Below are 20687 nucleotides of genomic sequence, written 5' to 3' on the forward strand. Positions count from 1 at the left end.
CCTTGTGGGGTTGACCCTCAGTCTGTTGCTGGTTTGGGAAGAAAAGCCTTTGTCCTCTTTGAAAGGAATTTCGGGCGCCTGTGATCAATGGAAGGCCCATTTCAGGGGCCTTTCCTTTACCTTGAAATGGGCATACGTGGGCCCCATCGTGGCCGGGAGACATGAGCCCAGATCTGGGCAGCCGCAAACTCACTGTGTCCTGGAGGGAGCTGGTCGGCCTCTGCTGGAACGTCAGGGTGCCCGGCTGTCATACCAGAATACAAACACCCACATTTTAGGGCTGTCACAGGGAAGCCCGATGCTGGGAGAGTGAGTGCCATGTGTGCCCTTGGGAGGAGGGGACAGTGTGAGGGTAAGGCCTGGCCAATGCATGTGGAGTTTCCTCTTGCCTCCAGACAGGAGCCGACCCCGCACACACTCTAAATACAAATGCCTGCTGCCCCCCTGAGCCTGTGGGGCCTGCCCCAGCTCTCCCCAGGGAAACCCCGCCCAATAAGCAAAAGTCACTGCCCTCCTGTCTCCTGTTCTCCTTGCCATGGCCGTTGACCCAGGATTGACGGGACTCTGTGCTGATGACCAGCCAGCATGTGTGTATGCTCGTGCGTTCATGCGTGTGATGTGCATGTGAGCACGGGCATGGGCCCACCTAGGCCAGCCCACGGGTCCTCAGCACAGCCTTCGCGGGGCTGATAGTGGCCTTTCCTCAGGGCCAGGTGGCTGGGCGTGGCTCATGTGTGTGTGCTCTGCACCCCCGCCCCCCAGGAGCAGCTGGCTGACCTCAAGGAGGACCTGGACCGGGATGAGTGTAAGCAAGAGGCTGAGGTGGTCGTCTACGAGACCAACTGCCACTGGGAGGACTGCACCAAGGAGTACGACAGCCAGGAGCAGCTGGTGCACGTAAGCCCCCGGGCGCCCGCGGCCTGCCTGCCGCGGGCCCAGCCCAGCCCCCTGCTAGAGAGAAGGGGCTCCCAGAGATGCCTGGGCCACCTCCTGTGCAAGCGGAAGGCGTGATTAGTTACCTAGGCCGTGCTTGTTTCTAAAAGGGGACTTGTAAATACGTATGTAGTACAAGAGATTAACAAAAATAATGGAAAATTAGAAGGAAAGGAACAATAGAATGAAGCCCAAAGTAAAGGTAGTATTAAAAACCAAGTGCTCTGAGCTTGGTCTTTTTTTATTTTTATTTTTTTCTGGAGCTTCCTGGCAGCCAATGCAAAGAGGGAAATAAGATTAGTTAAGCCAGCCAGCATCCACAAGATAACAACAAACCTGACCCTGAAACCTGAAAGAAGTTTCTCCCGTGGAGGGAGGAGTTGGTCATTTCCTCTTGGAGACCATGCACAGATACCCAGTGTACATGGGTGCAACTGGGTGTTTACACCCATACAGGGAGGGGGCTGCTTAAGAATGCCTGGGTGCTGACGGATCAGGAGATCAGAGAAGGCCACGGGAGCTGGGTGTGCCCTTCAGGGTCCGCCTGTAAACTTTCTACAACAGCAGCCACTGTGGGCTCACTCATGCAGTGCAAACAGCAGGAACAGGAGCTCAAGGTAGGAGGTGCCTGGCTTCCGACCTGGCTCCACCACAGCTAGCCAAGTGGTTCTGAACAAGACTGAACCTCTATGAGCCTCGGGTTTTTTCTCCCATAAACAGAGGTGAAGCCCACTCTACAGAGGGGTGAAGGTTGACCATGATACCAGCATAAGCACTTAGCAGAGAGCAACCCTCCATACATGGGCATTCCCTCCTGGCTTCTCCTCCCTGTTCCCCAGGCCGGCCCCGAGTGGTTCCCTCTTCTCCATCCAGAAAAGAACTTAAAGTCAAGAATAAACCTCCCCCAACCCCAATGCACACTCCTTGGTGAGTGAGTGTCTGTAAAGATGAACCTACACCAAGCTGGAAGCTCAATTGCTGGGTAGATCCCCACTCGGCAACTCTCTTACATTTTAACCAATTTAATTGTAAATTTGAGTTAGCTACCTGACATTTTTTAAATATTTAAAAAATTATGTAAGTATTATATAAACATGTTCTCTTTATAATCAAATTGAGCGCTATGGAAGTATACAAAATATAAAGTAAAAATCCCCCTACCCTCTCCTTTCTCACCTCCCGAACGAAGCTTTGTCCAAAGTTGAGCGTGGATCCTCCAGATGGCTTCTGTTCACACACACAGACACACACACACACACACACGCTGGTCACACCCAGGAGCCATCCCACAGGAGCCACCTCCTCCCCAGCTCTGTGAAATCAACATTTAAGACACCACCCACTCCGCCTGCTTCCTTTTTTCATGGGCTTGCTCTCAAAGACTGTAGGTTTCTTTGGTGTTGGGGTTTTTCTCCCCAAATTCTCACCCAGGGGACTGGAATTTCTCAGCAAACCCATTGCCGCTGACATCAAACCTGTAAAGCAGGGTCTTATCTAATCCCCCTGGGACTCAAACATAATTTTTCAACCAAGTGCTCTGAGCTAGAGTTCACATACACTTCTTTTTTTTCTTTTTTTTTCTGGAGCTTCCTGGCAGCCAATGCAAAGAGGAAAATAAGATTAGTTCAGCCAGCCAGCGCCTGTAAGATAATAACACCTCTTTGGGTTAAACAAGTCTTGAGGTGGAGTAGGGGCCATTGGAGCTGTGAGCTGTGGGACAAATCAGATAGATGAAAGGGGGAAAAGAGAAGATCTGGAGCTGGGAGGGGTTGCAGGCAGAGAGGTGGAGAGGAGGATGTAAAAGATGCTCAGTAAGGAGTGCATTGGCCCCAAAGAGCGGGGAGGGGATTCTTCAAGTAAAGGCAGGGGGTCCAGACGTGGGAAGAAGGGCTCCAGCTGCAGGCTCCTGCCTGGGTCCTGGGGCTGCGGGTGACCACCTGCACCTGGCTCTGAAAGGAGCAGGTTCCTGTGTTGGGGTGTGGGGAGCAGGCTGGTCTGCTCAGCTCCGTCTCTCTCTCTGCTCCCTGGGAAGATGGATGGCCTGGGCACGCACGCAAACTGGAGCCCCCAGTCAATTATTAACAATTTGTTGCTAAGCAAACCAATAAGAAAAAAATGAAAGGTATTGTCAGGAAGCATTTTTATCATTTGAAAGGCTTTCAAAATGGAAAGTGAGGCTAATATAGTAAGATTTCCCTGGAAGTTCAAAGCGCCATAGATTTTGCTTGCTCTGATGTCGGCGTTTGGATGCATGACAGTCCGGCCTGTCACCCAGGGCGCGAGGGCCCAGCAGTTTTCTGTCTTGCGGGGAGAAGATGCTGCTGGACCCCAGATGCTCAGCTCCGGCACAGCCTTATAGGTTGCAAAGGTCTACAGAAGCGCCATCCAGTAGAAAGACACCACCAGCCCCAGGGCCAGCCCCACATGTAGTCTTACATTAGCTAGGGGCACATTTAAGCAGAGTGAAAGGAAACAGGTAAAATTAATTGGATTCATGTATCAATATTTTGTTTAACCCAATATATCTAATATTATCCTTTCTGCATGCAGTCAATATATCACAAAATTATTGAGATATTTTACATCCTTCTTTCATTCTCAGTCTTTGAAACAGGTGTGTGGTTTATACTTACAGCCCATCCTGGTCAGGACCAACCACCTTTCAGGGGTGCAACAGCCACAAGCGGAGAATGGCCACCAAATGGGATAGTGTGGGTCCAGACGTGGTGGCAAAGATGCCACCATTCCCACTCCCCAGTTAAACAGACAACCTGAAAGATTAAGGACATAAAGGTCCTGAGGCCCCACCCACGTATCAACACATCCCAAAGCTCAGAAGTAGTTAGAGCCCTGCTCCAGTGAGGACTGCAGCCTTCAGTTAAATCATCAAAGCAAGTAACAAAACCAAATGTCCTACTCAGGGCGGCTTGCTCTGCTACCTGTGACAGAAAACCTCCATGGCCCGTTGCTCCCCATCACAGGGAGAAACTGCCCCCGGGGGGCACACAGGTGATGGGCCCAGGGCAGAGGCCAGAAGGTGTGGGTGCAGGGGCTGAGAAAAACAGAAAAATTCTCCCCATGCTCCTGAGCCAGGGCAGTGCTGGCTGGGATGGGTCTGAGGCCCACTCGTCCAGGGAAGGCTTTCTGGCCCTGCACTTCCCAGCTGTGCCCGAGATACCCCCCCCCCACCCTGAGCACCGAGGGCCCCCACCACCACTGCAGGATCAGCTGGATGTCTTGGGCTGTCCCGCCTTGCTCTCCTGGGCCGTTTTGTCCCCCGGGCAGCATCACACAGTGCCCAGGGCACACCATCAGGGTCAGACTCTAGCTCCATCCTGGGCAGGCTACTTTAACAACCTGGGCTTTTGTGAAAAGGGGACAAAGCTATCATCTCATGGGTCACTGTCAAAAAGAGAGACGAGGGTGCATTTATGTTTCTGTTACGGTAAAAATGTTAGGCAATTCCCTGGCGGTCCGGTGGTTAGGACTCGGCGCTTTCACTGCCGAGGGCCCGGCTTCAATCCCTGGTCGGGAAACTAAGATCCCACAAGCCTCGTGGCCTAAATGAAAAACAAAAATATTATTTAAAAATTTCTGGAGCCATAGGGACAAGCTTGGGAGAGGCTGCTCGTGCCCCGACTGTGTGCATGTCTGCCCCACCGCAGCTAATGAGTGCCTACTGTTTGCAGCCTGGAAGCATCATCATAACCACCATCATAACCATCAGTTCTCCATAGACCAGAGCCTAGAGCCCAGACTGGAATGAGCGGGGTGGCTTTGACCATCATGGAGGGTCACTTTGATGACTAATTGGAAGATGCAGCCCAGATAACTCAAGAGGAGGCGTGGCCGGCACCTGGATGCTGGCCCACGCGGCGGCTGGTCTGCATAGACCAGGTGGGGTCTGGAGGGGTGGGTGGATGGGCTCACCCTTCCCCGTGGGCTTCTTCCCGGCAGCATATCAACAACGAGCACATCCACGGGGAGAAGAAGGAGTTCGTGTGTCGCTGGCAGGCCTGCACGCGGGAGCAGAAGCCCTTCAAGGCGCAGTACATGCTGGTGGTGCACATGCGCAGACACACGGGCGAGAAGCCCCACAAGTGCACGGTGAGTGGCCGCGGGCCGGCCCGTCGGCCAGCTGGTGGGGCTGGTGTGGGCAAACCTGGTGGAACAGCGTTGGGACAGGCCTTGCTGACAGGGTGTCCTGTCTGCCCCCGCCCAGTCTTGGGTCCTGGGGGCCCCTCTTCTGTCTGTCTGCTGCCCCAGATCTTCACTTACTCTCCCTGTGGGGCAGCGTGTGCATCTCGGTACCTGCGGGGGGAGGGGGGGCGTGCTGGTGCCTCTGTGGTTGTGTCTGCATTACCAGGAGCCCCACGGCACAGCTGTGCCCTCACCCGGCTGGGTGACCCTCGGCAGGGGGCCAGCTTGGTAGCTCCCTGCAGCCTGTCCTCTGCACAGAAAAGAGTTTCACTGGAGAGTCACAGATTGAGCGATGACAGGTTAAAAGTCACTTTGGTTGAGTTTTTTTAAAAAATGGGAACGCAGTGATAAGACCTTTTAGACAGTCTCCCTTACAGAGTCAACAGGATTTGTGACGCTATTGGGTTGGCCAAAAAGTTTGGGGAAACCTGAACGAACTTTTTGGCCAACCCAATGTTTGGTGAGACCTTTTTTTAAATTTTATTTTATTTATTTTTTTAAACATTAGGTTCTTATTAGTTATCCATTTTATACATATTAGTGTATATATGTCAATCCCAATCGCCCAGTTCATCACAGCACCACCCCTCCCCTGCCACTTTCCCCCCTTGGTGTCCATAGGTTTGTTGTCTACATCTGTGTCTCTATTTCTGCCCTGCAAACCGGTTCGTCTGTACCATTTTTCTAGGTTCCACATATATGCGTTAATATAGGTGAGACCCTTTTATAACACACAGGAATTGCTCCCTCTTTCAAAGAGCAGTGGCCTTGTGATGCACTCCTGTGGCTGTGACAGAGGCCTCTGGGAACTGCTCTTTGTGAATTACCGTATTTCATAGATTCTGAGACATACACTTTGTTCTCATTTTAATGACTCTGAAATCAGTCTGTCTTAAAATCGGTGGTGTCAGGATTCAATGAAATACACTACCTTTGTTGGCAAGGTTTTGGTTTTTTTTAATTGAGATAGAATTCACATACCATAAAGTTCACCCTTTTTTAAAAAGTGTACAATTCAGTGATTTTGAGCGAATTCACAAACTTGTGCAGCCTTCACCACTAGCTAATTTCAAGACATTTTCAACACTTCCCCAAAAGAAACCCCATACCCACCAGCAATCACCCCCCATTCCCCCCTCCCCTGCATCCCCTGACCGCCACTAATTTGCTTTCTGTCTCTATCAACATGCTTATTCTGGGCAGTTCATAAAAATGGAATCATACAATGTGTAGCCTCTGCGTCTTTTCCTTCACTTAGCATGTTTTCAAGGTTCATCCGTGTAGTATCATGTATGAGTATTTCATTTCTTTTTGTGGCTAAATAATATTCCACTGTGGACGGATCACAGTTTTTTATCCATTTATCAGTTGGTGGCTATTTGCATTGTTTTCACTTTTTGGCTATTAACACTGCTATGAACATTCACGTTCAAGTTTTTGTGTGGTTATGTTTTCAGTTTCTTACGTATATACCTAAGAGTGGGTCATAGAGTCATAGAGTGGGTCATTGCTGGGTCATAGAGTAACTGTATGTTTAACTTTTTGAGGACCTGCCAGACTCTTTTCCAAAAAGGTGACGGTATTTTACATTCCCACCAGCCATGGGTGAGGGTTCTGATTTCTCCACATCCACACCAAAACTTGTAGTTACCTGCCTTTCAATTACCTAGTCATCCTAGTGGGCGTGAAGTTGCATCTCATTGTGGTTTTGATTCGCAGTCCCTTAATGACAGATGCTTTTGAGCATCTTTTTGTGTGCTTATTGGCCATTTGTATATCTTCTTTGGAGAAATGTCTACTCCAGTATTTTGCCCATTTTTAAATTGAGTTATTTGTCTTTTTGTTGTTGAATTGTAGTAATTTTACTAGACCCTGGTTGGATATATGATTTGCAAATAGTTTCTCCCATTCTGTAGGTTTTCTTTTGATTTTCTTCATGGTTTCCTTTGAAGCATAAAAGTTTTAAATTTTCTCAAAGTCCAATGTTTTCATTGCTTGTGCTTTTGGTGACGTATCTAAGAAACCACTGCCTAATCCAAGGTCACAAAGATTTATCCCTATATTTTCTTCTGTGAGTTTTATAGTTAATAAATATAGATTTATTTATATAAACATATAAATATATACGTGTATACATTTAGTAGGGTAGTTCTTCCATTTAGGTCCTTAATCCATTTTGAGTTAATTTTTGTAGAGGGTGTGAGATAAGGGTCCAACTTCGTTCTTTCGCATGTTGTTACACAGTCGTCCCAACGCCATTTGTTGAAGAGACTATTTTTTCCCCATCGAATGGTCTCGACACCCTTGTTGAAACCCAGTTGACCCTAAATGTATGAGTTTATTTCTTAACTCTCAGCTCTCTTCTGTTGATCGATACATCTGTCCTTATGCCAGTACCACTCAATGTCTTCTTTTTAAATTGATGTACAGTTGATTTACAATGTTGTGTTAATTTCTGCTGTACAGCAAAGTGACTCAGTTATACACATATATACGTTCTTTTTTATGTTCTTTTCTATGATGGTTTGTCCCAGGAGATTGGATATAGTTCCCTGTGCTATACAGTAGCTTGATTACCATAGTTTTGTAGTAAGTTTTGAAATTGGCAAGTGTCAGTCTTCCAAATTTGTCCTCCTTTCGCAAGATTGTTTTGGCTCTTCTGGATCCTTTGCAGCAAGTTATTTTCTTAACACCCCGAGTGGTAGCAAACCATAGCCCTCTGATATGAGCTGTGAACTGCAGACACAAATAAAAGGCATTGGAGCCAAGTGTGCCCAGTCAAACTAGTCAGGAATAAAGGGGAGGATGTGAAGAATGAGACAGTTCCTGTTGGGGTTTACGTGTTATTCTGGGGGCAATTTTCACAGCTACACTGGATGCAATTGCGGTGTGTTTGGAATAGGTACCTCCTGCAGTAATCCTTCCTTCCTCCCTCCCTCCCTCCCTTCCTGCCCCTGTCTCTGGCTCCCTCTTTTCTTCCTTTCCTAAAATGTTTATTGAGCGCCACACATGTTTCTCTTCGTCAGGCGCTAAGTCCTAGGAACACAGAAATGAACAAGACCTAGAAAGTACCTGCTCTCCGGGAGCTTGTATCCTAGTGGGAAGGCCAGATAACAAAATGATTAAGATAATTATAAACTGTGTTAGGGAGTATAAAGGGAAAAGGGTGGTATTATAATTAAGAAAATCAGAGAATTGCTCTCAGAGGAGATGACCTCAAAGATTGAGAGAGAGTGGGCCAAGCCAACGCCGGGGTAGGTGGGGGTGGGGAAGAGGTTCCAGCCAGAGGGGACAGTGTGCGCAAAGGCCACTCGCCGGGAAGAGCTTAGTGGGGTCAGGGAGCAGAAGGGACAAAGGGTGAGGATGGCCAGCTCCCTCAGGGACGCGGAGGACTCTGGATTTTATTCTCAGCACATTCAATGCACAGAACAGTTCTAATCAGGGAGTGGCGTTGGGAAACAGTTGAAGAGAACATTTACAGAGTTTGTAATCATATGGGAAGAGTCTTTACAATGTGCTGTTGATTTTAACGAGCAGAATAAGTAACTGAACACACGAGATGTTCCCAATTTGGGTTTTAAAAACGTGCGGGGATGAACTGCAGAGTCCCCAGAATGAGACTTGCCTGGGTGTCGGCTGTACCTGGGCCGTGGACGGTGTCATTTTCCTGTCCTTTCCACGTTTTCGCGACGTGTCATTTATATAATCAGGAAGGAGGGTAGATGCTGTCGCTGAGATCCATGCGCCTGGCTGCACGTGCGGGGCAGAGCGAATGTCGGGGAGGGGGAGGTGGCAGCGGGCCGGCCCCCAGGTCAGGCTCCCTGCGGCGGATCTGGGGCGCCCTCATTGACTGAACCCGCCTCTTCCCAGTTTGAGGGCTGCTCGAAGGCCTACTCCCGCCTGGAGAACCTGAAGACGCACCTGCGCTCCCACACAGGGGAGAAGCCGTACGTGTGCGAGCATGAGGGCTGCAACAAAGCCTTCTCGAATGCCTCGGACCGCGCCAAGCACCAGAACCGCACCCATTCCAACGAGGTACCCGGACCCAGGGAGGCGGGCAGCAGGCGGGCGTGCGCCTGGGGCCCCGCGGACACGTGCGTGAATGCATCACCCTCATCCCACGGCTTCTAGACCACCTGTAGGCCAGTCGGTGGCCAGGTGCCAGGTGCCACTTCCCCCCGCTCCCTGGTGTGGGGACGCAGCACGCAGCGGCAGCCCTGTCCCCACAGGCTGGCAGCGCGGATGACACGCTCCAGCCGCTCGTGCCGCCCGGGCCTGCGGAGCTGTCAGTCCCTCCCCGCATGGGGCGCAGAGCAGCCTCTGTCTCTCCAGGTAGCCAGAGCCCCAGGCAGGGCTGAGGGAGCCCAGGGAGGAAGGTCGGGTGGGAGCTCGTGGGCTCTGTGCCCGCCTTCCAGTCCCCGCCCAGCCACTCAACTACTGTCACTCAGGTAGACTCAGGAGAGGATGTTTCTAGACGTTTTGATACATTTTGGACCCCAAAGGGACTTGCTCCAATGCTGGCAGGAAGTTCGAGGACTTCCCAAAGGTATCTGAACCCCTCAGAGTGTCTAAAGACAAGAGCTAGCCTTGGATAGGGGTGTGTGTGGGTATGTGTGTTTGCAAGTATGTATGTGCATGTGTGTGGATGTGGATGTATGTGTTATGTGTGTGGGTGTGTGGATATGTATTTGTAAGTATATGTACACGTGTGGGTGTTTACATACATGTGTAAGTGTGTGTGTGTTTACATGGATGTGTGTGTTTGCATGTGCATACATGTGTGTACCTGTGTGCGTGTATGCATGTAGACAGAGTATGTCTATGTGGATGTCGCTTGTGTGTGTGTGTGTGTGTGTGTGTGTGTGTGCTCAGGACCGAGGTTCAGAAACCTGAGTTTTCATCCCACTCCTGGGTGACTTGGGGCCAGTGTCTTTGCCTCTGAACCTGTCTTTCCTCATGAGAGAGAGCAGGTGTTCGTGCTGTGTCACAGACGTATAACGAGGTAATACACTCGCTACTGATACCCGAAAGCCCAGCGCCCCAATCGCTATGCTGATCACACCAGGCACTGTGTGTCCCCTCCCCCCGCAGGCTGTGATCCATGTCCCCAGTCCGTGGTGGGGCCCCCTTAACCACAGGCTTACCTGCAGGAAAGGGTGGCAGGCGAAGCCGGCGGGGCGGGGCTCCTGCGGGGAGGGGCTCCTGCGGGGCGGGGCTGACGTGGCTCCGCCTTCCGACAGTGCCGCCAGCTCTGCCGAAGAACACGGCTTCAGGAGGAGGGGCGGTGCTCCCACGCGGAGTCTGCCTTCCTATCCCATCCGTAACGCCTCTTCTCTTCCAGAAACCCTACATCTGCAAGATCCCAGGCTGCACCAAGAGGTACACGGACCCCAGCTCCCTCCGGAAGCACGTGAAAACGGTCCACGGCCCAGATGCTCACGTCACCAAGAAGCAGCGCAACGACGTGCACCTCCGCACCCCCCTGCTCAGGGAGAACGGGGACAGCGAGGCCGGCGCCGAGCCTGGCCGGGGCTCCGAGGAGAGCGCCGAGGCCAGCAGCACCAGCCAGGCCGTGGAGGACTGCCTGCACGTCAAAGCCATCAAGACCGAGCGCTCCGGGGTAAGCAGGGCTGCGCAGCGGAGGCCCGGTCCATACCCCGCCCCCAGGAGGCCGTGCCCAGCGGCACCAGGAGCGCAAGGATGTCCCTCCTCTCTCCAGCTCAGCGGGCCCCCATCGCCACCTCGGGCCCCCACGGAACCTGTCTCGTGCCAGGTCCCATTCTGCTGGGCAGGCCGTGGGTGACGGGGATGCCTTGCCCCGACGCGGTCAGTTTGCAGGGGGTGGGGCGGCACCCGGTGTCTGCCTTTCCAACCAGTACCCGCCGCCGCTGCCGCCGCTGCCCCCGCCCCTCTGTCCTGTCTCTGCGTCCTTGCCCCTCTGGCCTGCACCCCTTTTGTTCTAACCACCTGTTCTTTGTCTCCACCTCTTTCTCCTGACTGTACCTCCCCTAAGGATAGACGGTACTGAGGTGAGCGGAGCAGCGGGGTGGGCTCTGGGCGCGGTGGCGCGAGTGAGGGGGGCTGGGGCGCTTGTCCAGGCTCCTCACGGCCGGGAAGGCAGGTTCGGGTACGTAGACCGCAGGCACCGCAGGTGGGGCCGTCGGAACAGCTCGAGGCCGGCAGCAGGCGTCAAGCTTGCCGGCACAGGAGGAAGCGGTGGGGTCCCAGCCCGCGTGAGGGTCAGGGCAGGGTGGAGGTGTGAATCTGGACTGTGGAGCAGGGCGGGCCTGACCTACAGAAGGCCTTGAGTGCCGAGGTGAGGGATGTGGGCCGTGCTGTGTGCAGCTCCCCTGGAAAGGTCTGGAATTTGGGAGCCTTCAGGTTAGAAATGAACCAAGGATGCTGCATCCCAGGTGAGCCTCATTTGGGCACAGATCCCAGGTCACGGTGGAGGGAGCCCAGGTTCTGTAGGGCTCCACCCCGTACACGTGTGCCACGAGCTCTCGGCTTGATTCACCCTGTTGCAGAGGGCGGGCTGGTTTGGGGTGGCCACTCAGGTCAAGGGCGAGGGCTGTGTCCAGCAGCTGCACCCTCCGCGGCCAACCCTTCCCTTTCTAGCAACCCACCTCCGGCCTGCTGGGCAGACGGCAGGTAGCAGGCCTTCACTGTTTCTTGCTTCATCGAGCGGCCCACCCCCCATCGCTGTTGTTGGGGTACTTGAGTCTCCTGTTTCCTGTCAATTTCACACGGCTGCGGCAGCCTCTGTGGGGCTCAGCTTCAAAGGGTCCACATACTGAAAGCTCTACAGGCAGAGAGCTCCGGCCCAGACACTGGCTGGGAAAGCTTAGGAGCATAGCAGGGGGCTAGGGCGGGTGGGGGGTGGGTGCCTGGCGATTACCCGCTGCCTTCTACTCGCCGGGTGGTCTCCATCCATCCACCGCCTCTCTCCAGGAGTCAGTTCGGGTCCCGCTTACAGTTGGGGAAGCCGAGGTTCAGAGCAGTGATGCTTTGAAAGCTCCTCCACATGGCAGCTTCCTGCCTCCGGGTGTGCAAGGGTGCAGCGTGGGTGGCGGGGCCGGTGGGTGCTTGCCCCCTCTGAGTCTGTGCCTTCTCACCACACTTCCCACAGCTGTGTCAGTCCAGCCCCGGGGCCCAGTCTTCCTGCAGCAGCGAGCCCTCTCCCCTGGGCAGTGCCCCCAACAATGACAGCGGCGTGGAGATGCCGGGGACAGGGCCTGGGAGCCTGGCAGACCTGACGGCCCTGGAGGACCCGCCGCCGGGGGCCGACGCCTCCGCCCTGGCCACCCCCTCTGCCGGTGGCCTGCAGCTGCGCAAACACATGACCGCCGTGCACCGGTTCGAGCAGCTCAAGAGGGAGAAGCTCAAGTCGCTCAAGGATTCCTGCTCATGGGCCGGGCCGGCTCCACACACCCGGAACTCCAAGCTGCCCCCCCTGCCGGCAACTGGTGAGTGGAGGCCCTGGGCATGCGGGTGGGGTGGGAGGGAGCCCAGGGCAGCACGATGAGGCTCATACCCACTGGGCATCATGTGCCCTGGAGAAGATGGATCTTACGAGCCCATTGCACAGGTCAGGGAATTGAGGCTCAGAGAGGTGAAAGTGCTTTGCTCAGATCGGTGGCAGAGCTGAGACTCAGCCCAGGCCTGGGTGGCTCCAAAGCCCATGCTCTTCCGGCTACACCATGCTGCATCCCCATGAGCCCCAAAGCAGGCAGACCCAGCTCAGTTCTTGCTCTTCCTCATGAGCTATCCACTTGTCTATCAGGCACCTGCCACGCACACCACAGCAAAGGCCCTCGGCAGGACAGTGATACGTTCCCTGTCCCTGTGGCTAGAAGGCCAAGTTACGAGATGCCGAATGAGCAAGTAGCGCCGAGGACAGAGCTCAGGGTAGCTCGAGAGAAAGCAGGGCAGCTGGGGAGGCGCAGGGAGGGCGTCACGGAGGGGGCAGCCCTGTGCTCAGCCTCGGGAAGCGTTGGCCAGGCTTTGAGGTGGAAGACGTCTTCACCAGGCATTTCTTGAGTGCCACTGTGCCAGGCTGCACGCCGGGCGCCAGACACCCTGGGGCACTGAGCCTCCAGACTGCCCTGCAGGGCCCAGTGTGCACCGTGGCACTGAGTTATTAAGAGGAGACTCTGAGAGGCACCACCCTGCTCCTCCTTGAAGGGGGGATTCGTTGCCCCAGCTGTCGAGGGAACTGCCGGCAGATGGCCTTCAACTCCCCACCTCCTCCAGAGATTTCCTGGGGTGCTGACAGCTGCCTCACCCAAGGTCACCCTTCCCGGCATGGCCCACATCCAGGGACAGATCTCTGCAGGGGTGTAGAGGCTGCTCAAGGCCCAGAGCTGCCTGTGAGATGAGCCGCGGCTGGTGGTGGGCCTGCGTTGCAGCTGTCTTCTCCCTAACCACTCTGCTGCCTCTCCGCACCACCCCGCCGTGGCTGTGGGTCTCAGGACACTCCCTCTAAACAGCCTGCTGGGTAAACTCAGTCCCAGGGGAGCCCACCTGGCAACACCCTTCCGTAGATGGTGGGGATGCAGGGAGGCTGTGGCCAGGGCCCTCCTGGGCTCTTGGGGATAACCCAGTGCTACAAAGAGGCACATCCCATCCACAGCTGGAGAAACTGAGGATGGGACTGAATGAGAACGCAGGGCCAGCGGGCAGTGCTAGATTGGGATTGGGCCTCCTAACTTCCGCTAGCCGCCCTGGCAATGAGTGCCACCATTTGCTAACTGTCCCTTCCTTTCTTCCTCTTGTTGAGAAATCATCGGCTGGGTGCCTGCTGGGTGCCAGGCCCCGTGCCAGGGCTCTATGCCCGGCAGGCTCAGTGCGGTCCAAGCAGGCAGAGCACCGCCCATTGTCCCCAGTCCCCGGCGCTGACCCCTCTCCTCTCCCGCAGGCTCCGTGCTGGAAAACTTCAGAAGCGGCGGCGGGCCGGCCGGGCTGCTGCCCAACCCGCGGCTGTCCGAGCTGTCCGCCGGCGAGGTGACCGTGCTGAGCCACCTGCAGGAGCGCCGCGACAGCTCCGCCAGCACGGTCAGCTCGGCCTACACCGTGAGCCGCCGCTCCTCGGGCATCTCCCCCTACTTCTCCAGCCGCCGCTCCAGCGAGGCCTCGCCCCTGGGCGCCGGCCGCGCACACCCCGCCAGCTCCGCCGACTCCTATGACCCCATCTCCACCGACGCGTCGCGGCGCTCCAGCGAGGCCAGCCAGTATGGCGGCAGCAGTGGTGGCGGCCCGGGGCTGCTCCAGCTCACGCCCGCCCAGCAGTACAGCCTGCGGGCCAAGTACGCGGCGGCCACAGGCGGGCCGCCCCCCACCCCGCTGCCCGGCCTGGAGCGCGCTAGCCTGCGGACCCGGCTGGCGCTCCTGGATGCGCCAGAGCGCGCACTGCCCGCCGCCTGCCCACACCCGATCGGTCCTCGGCGGGGCAGCGACGGGCCGCACTACGGGCCAGCGGGGCCGGCGCCCTCCTTCCCCCATGAGGCGCCAGGAGGTGGGGCGCGGAGGGCCAGTGATCCCGGGAGGCGACCCGACACCCTGGTGCCCCCGCGGGTGCAGCGCTTCCACAGCGCCCACGATGTGACCCCAGACGCGCTGCCGCCGCCCTGCGCCCAGGGCCGAGGCCTCCGTCTGCAGAGCCACGCGAGCGCCGACGGCGGCCTGGCCCGCGGCCCCTACTCACCCCGGCCGCCCAGTATCAGCGAGAACGCAGTGATGGAGGCCTTGGCGGTGGGGGCGGACGGCGTGGGCCCCGAGGTCAGCCTCGGGCTGCCGGAGGATGACCTTGTGCTGCCCGACGACGTGGTGCAGTACATCAAGGCGCGTGCCGGTGGCGCCTTGGAGGACAGCGCCCCGAAGGTGTACCTGCCGGAGAGCACCTGCTTCTCCGAGAACCCCAAACTGCCCAGCCCCGGGCTGCACGGCCGGCGCACGATAGCAGCTGCAGACTCCAACGTGGGCCCCTCTGCCCCTGTGCTGGGAGGCTGCCCACTGGGTTACGGGGCCCCCTCCAGCCTGAACAAAAACAACATGCCTGTGCAGTGGAACGAGGTGAGCTCCGGCACCGTGGACGCCCTGGCCAGCCAGGGGAAGCCTCCGCCCTTCCCACAGGGCAACCTGGCAGTGGTGCCGCAGAAGCCAGTCTTCAGCCAGTACCCAGGCTACAGTCAGCAGGGCCTGCAGCTGAGCCCCGGGGTCCTGGATAGCTCGCAGCCACACCTGCAGCCCTGCGGTGGAGCGCCCTCCGCACCCAGGGTAAATTACATGCAGCAGCTGCGGCAGCCAGGGGCAGGTGGCCAGTGCTCTAGCATGATGGCTGCCATCAGCGCCCACCCCGGCTACGGCCAAGCTCATCCCCAGCTGAGCCCCCTGGGTGGGGCCCCACACCAGTTTCCCCGGTCCTGCAGCAACATGGCGGCCAAGCCAGGCCACCTGGGGCTCCCCCAGCAAATGGAAGTTGCTCCTGACCCCACCATGATGGGCAGCAGCCACAGGGAACTTGACATCCCCAGTTCCAGCCTGGCTAGGATGCCACCACCTCACCCAGCCCAGAGCTACCCACAGCAGAGCCATCACCTGGCCACAGCCATGAGCCAGGAGGGCTACTGCCAAGGCCCCAGCCTTGTGCCTTCCCACCAGCCTGGCTTCGTGGAGCCTCAGCAGGGCCCGACGGGGGCGGCCGGATCGAGCTTCGGCCTGGTGCAACCCCGGCCACCCGCAGAGCCCAGCCCTGCTGGCCGCCGCCGTGGGGTGCGTGCGGGGCAGCAGCTGGCCTACGCCAGGGCCGCTGGCCACGCCGTGGCTGCTCTGTCGGCCGACCAGGAGATGACAGAGTCTGTGCCCAAGGGGACAATGGGCGGCATGTTGGCCCTGACTCCCCAGGCACCCCCCCAGGATGCGGGCGGGGCCCAGGACCGCAGCATGCTTTACTATTACGGCCAGATCCACATGTACGAGCAGAACGGAGGCCTGGAGAACCAGGCCGGCTGCCAGGCCATGCGACCCCAGCCACCGCAGCCCCAGGCCTTGCCCTCACCAGGGCTTAACCAGGTGTCCAGCACTGTGGACTCCCAGCTACTCGAGGCCCCCCAGATTGATTTTGATGCCATCATGGATGACGGCGATCACTCCAGCTTGCTCTCGGGGGCCCTGAGCCCCAGTCTCCTCCACGGCTTCTCCCAGAGCTCCTCCCGCCTAACCACACCGCGCAACTCCCTGACTCTGCCCTCCATCCCCGCGGGCATCAGCAACATGGCCGTCGGGGACATGAGCTCCATGCTCACCAGCCTGGCCGAGGAGAGCAAGTTCCTCAACATGATGACCTAAGCCTCCGGCCCCTGGCGCTGAGCGGACCCCGAGGGACCAGCGCTTCCCAGAGCGCGGGACTTTCGTCCGTTTCATCTTTTTCCCCAAAAAGTATTAAATAGGTCTGAGGGAGTTTGGCCAGTGGCTGGTTCAGACCACAGAGGCTTTAAGGGCAGGTTTATGTGCATCCTGTCTGGTCTTCTTTTAGATTATCTGTCGGAACTCAGAAAAAAGTCTCAACAGAAAAGGCAAGGCAGGAATGCAAAACTTGTTTACACAGCACTTTGCAGCCTTTGGTGTTTATAGGACCACTCTGTTCTGGCTTTGTCACCTCTGTCACCTGGCTAATGAAGGATTACGTTGGCCCAGGGCTTTCCAAGCACGCGTGGAAAGAGGCGAGAGGAACCACATTTGGGTTTGAATCTGAAAGCCATACTAGGTATTCTAATCCAGGAAGATAAGTTTCTTGTTCCAGTGCATGCAAAGTAAAGGAATTCATGGCCCACCGGAATTCTTCCATGAAGCTTAATTCTTGAGGCCTCTAACATCCCTTGCCATGGAGTGGAAAAAAATTTTTACCTGGATGATTTGGAAACACATCCTGATTCCGGGTTTGGTAGAGCAGGCATCTCTACCCCGCAAAGCCAAGTTTACAGCTGGCCGACTGTCCAAGTGTAGATGGATGAATAAAGTATGGAAGTATCGCCCAAAAAAAGGAAAGAAAACAGTGTAATACTCAGGGCAAGCCCAGAAGCTACCCTGGCCTCTCCAGACCATGTTTACAGTGTTCATGCGTGTAGAATGTAGCCCTTCCTGAAAAGAACACATTTCTAAATACCTCGGGGCTGCTGGATCTGCTGTGGGTTAAGAATGGCCAAGGTGAGCTGAAGCGTGGCCTGGGGCCTGGGTAAAGTGAACGCACCAGGGGCCCAGCTTCAGGCTGCCCGGGAGGTCTCCCAGTAGGACGAGGAAGTCACATGTTTACCCAAGCCTGTTTCTCCAATGCACTACGCACCCACTTGACCATGGATAAACCCCAGGGCTTGACGGCAACCTCCGCCCGGGTTCCTCCAGGCCGTGCTGTCCGCTCGCCAGCAGCCCAGTGACCAGCCCCCTAGCTACAGCATGCAGTCGTGGTATCTTCTGGATTCCCTTCCCGCCGCCCTCCTGTTCATTTCACAGAGAACGATGACATGCATGGTGTTTTCGGTGGGGGTGGGAGGGTGAAGGGGTTGATTCTTGGGACTTTGAGGGACCATCACTGAATTCTCCTATTCAGTGTTGGCCAAGCCCCACCTGGAAATGGAATTTGGAACTGGCGTCAGAAGACATTGTTCCTGAACATACAGTAGGGTAAATAGGTGCATCCTCCCCGCCACACACATGTACAAACACCGCACACCTTTCCCATGTTGAATTCGTGGCAACCTTGCCAAATCCACCTGCACCACTATGAACTTGGAACCGACTATGACCCTGACTTCAACCAGGACAGGGCCGAAACCTCACCTGGGCCTCTACATCCCAGAACAGCAAATGCTTTGTCAGGGTCCAAAAACAAGGCCAACTTCAAACGACAGCCCTGGGACACCTCCAGGGCTCTGGGCTTGGTGTGGTGCACGGTCTTTCCCTGCGCTAGGATTTCACTAGCTGTTCCCAGCCTGTATAATGCCTGTACAGAAGACAGCATCCCTGAAAATACTGTAGGTGAGTCATCCGGTCAGATTTATATGTCCAAAACATTTTTAGCTTTTTCTACATGCGATGAATTGAGATGACATACTCAACTTGTAAATAAGTCTTTTTGTACATTAAAAAAGTAATTTTTTCATAATTTATTTGGTCTATCTGCTTCTTGCTTGACAGTAGTTAATGAAAACCTGGGCCATAAATTCGGTGCATTTGAACGGAAACGAGGCTGTATTTTTTTCTCAGCAGCGTCAAAATTGACTACCCCGCCTTGGCCAGGAAATGTTTAAAGCTGGGACCTTTACTGCCTGTTTGTTTGTTGTCTGGGGGCCGGGGTGGCGGGGTTTGACGTGGTACAGGGGATGTCTGGCTGTTCTTTCAGCCCGCTGGACGGAACGTCTGAGTTGGTTTGCTTGTTTACACGAGGTGCAGCTGTGGTCCCAAGCCCTCCCCATGTGGGAGGCCCCCCTTGGATGGGCAGTCGGATGAGCACAGTTGAGTCGTGGGGGGTGGGGAGAGGAAGACAGGCGGCCCCCTGTGTTCTGGTGCAAAAGCAGAGTTAGAGGGGGCAGGTGTAGCACCCAGATACCCAGCAGCCAGCCTTGGGCGAAGGGGCCAGTGGGGAGCAGCCATGTGCAGGGCTCTGAGCCCTGGGGGGCAGCCCTGGCAGGTGCACAGGGGGACCCGGGTCTGGAGAGCCAGCCGGCTGCCATCGACAGCGATTGGGCTACTGCTCTGAGCCTCAGGGGGACTGGGGAGGGGGGCCGTGAGGCCTGGGATGAATTCTGGAGCTGGGAGGGGAGGGTGCAGGACCGGGTTGCCAGGGGTAGAAGGCACCTTCTGTAGGGCCAGGGGTGTTGGGCCTCTGCACTCCCGGGCCAGGCCCCTTAACGTGCTTTGCTCCAGGAGAGAAACCTTGGCACCCAGCTCGGAGAGTCAGGAAGCCAAAACTGCATGCGGCGCATTCAGCTCCAAACTATTTTCGTGGCTGTCATGGGCGCACAGAAGAAGCCTTCTCTGGTAGTAAGTGTGGGAACCCCCTAGGGAAACAGGGTTCAAAGGTTTCCTTTCCGGGAGCATCCCAGAGTCTTCGCTGTGCATTAGGGGAACCTTCACGTCTGTGGCCCTATCTTCCTGGTGGAAAGACTACAGCCGATTCCCAGCCCCAGGGAGCCCCTCTCTTTGAGGGGGGGCTCACTTAGCTGATTGCAGGCTCCGGAGGAGGAACTGAGCGTACCTGGCTGGGCCCTTTCCTCTGCTTCTCTCAAAGCCCGTCCTCAGGCTTCGTGTCTCCCCTGCTTCGTCATGTGCCAAGTCCCCGGAAACAGCTCTGCCCTGCTTTGGGAACGGGGGAGGCCAGGATGTTCAATGCTGCCTGAGACCAGATGGGCCACAGTATTAAGAAGCCCATCGAAGCCACTCAACTCAGCCACGCACTCCGTGTCACTTAACCACAGCCACGGTCGTGCTGCTTAAGAATATGCACGCAGCCTCAGCACCAGGTCACAGCATCTATTTGGCTGATGAATCTGGGTCCACTGGGAGTTGACTGATCCCAGTTGGGCTGGGCTGGGCAGCTCAGCTGGGAGCAACTCATCCAGCCGGCTTGGCGGAGGCAGCTTTGCTGTGCCCCACATGACCCTCATCTTCCTCCCTGGTCAGGAGACCGGCCTGGGCATTGCCTTCTCAGGGTGATAGCAGGAGCCTGAGAAAGCAAGCAGAAAAGGTTCTGCCTCTGCTCAGAATCAGGGCACCATCAGTTTCCCTGCATTCTTCTGGCAAAAGCAAGTCACGTGGCCAAACCCATCATCAGCGATGGGACGTGTCCTCCTTCCACGGGCATGAGGGGGACAGAGTGCCTATTTCTCAGCAATAATACAGTCTCCCATGGTCCGCCCTCACAGATTCATGTCCCTCCCACATGTAGCATACATTCACCCAAGACCCCAAAAGTCTATCCAATCAGTCATTAGGCTTGAAGTTTAAGATCGTGTGGTCTATACCTGTTCTGGATGTGTCTCTTCTTGACCCAGAGACTCATGAACTAAATAGAGTTCATACACACACGCAGCGCACAGAGTGGACCAGAGCTAGAATCGCGGCAGTTGCCACTCCCGTCTCAGCCGCTGGTCCACAGCAGCTGAAGTCCTGCTGGGGAAACGTCGCCAGTGGCCCTACCCTGGGTCACCCTATTCCTGGGGGGAATGTTCCCCAGTCTGTTGTACTCTGCTGCTCTGGCGTCCACATCGGGGCATTCTTTGTTTTCCATCAGCCCTCCCACTTGTTCAGAGGGCATTGGAAAGTATACCTCCTTGGGTAGCAAGGTACTGTCCAACCTCTTCCTGCCTGAGGAAGGTTGGGAGCCTGAGGTCCTTTATGTGCCAAACACCCTCGATGTACTCCACGCTTACAATACATGAGCCCACTCAACTCCCTCAGACACGGCGGGTTCCGATGTTTGATTCCAGTCCACTCTGCGTCAAAGCCACACCTGTAATCCCTTTGGTGACATGCCCCTCTCTACATGAATTACTGACACC

At 55.9% G+C, this 20687-nt stretch overlaps 1 protein-coding gene across 4 annotated transcripts in view; it reads left to right on the top strand.

Annotated features, from left to right (window-relative positions):
* GLI2 (GLI family zinc finger 2) overlaps nt 1-18292 on the top strand; it is a 246916-nt gene extending 228624 nt beyond the window's left edge. For all 4 annotated transcript variants that reach the window (XM_082466363.1, XM_082466360.1, XM_082466361.1 and 1 more), the window contains 6 exons: nt 763-897; nt 4891-5040; nt 9004-9168; nt 10475-10753; nt 12263-12599; nt 14051-18292. In XM_082466363.1, coding sequence (XP_082322489.1) covers nt 763-897; nt 4891-5040; nt 9004-9168; nt 10475-10753; nt 12263-12599; nt 14051-16479 — 3495 coding nt within the window. In that variant the 3' untranslated portion in view covers nt 16480-18292. The remainder of the gene's footprint in view (nt 1-762; nt 898-4890; nt 5041-9003; nt 9169-10474; nt 10754-12262; nt 12600-14050) is intronic.
* Nucleotides 18293-20687: the final 2395 nt, after the last annotated feature.

The sequence above is a fragment of the Balaenoptera physalus genome, assembly GCF_965194825.1.
Source record: "Balaenoptera physalus genome assembly, chromosome: 6".
Taxonomy (NCBI): domain Eukaryota; kingdom Metazoa; phylum Chordata; class Mammalia; order Artiodactyla; family Balaenopteridae; genus Balaenoptera; species Balaenoptera physalus.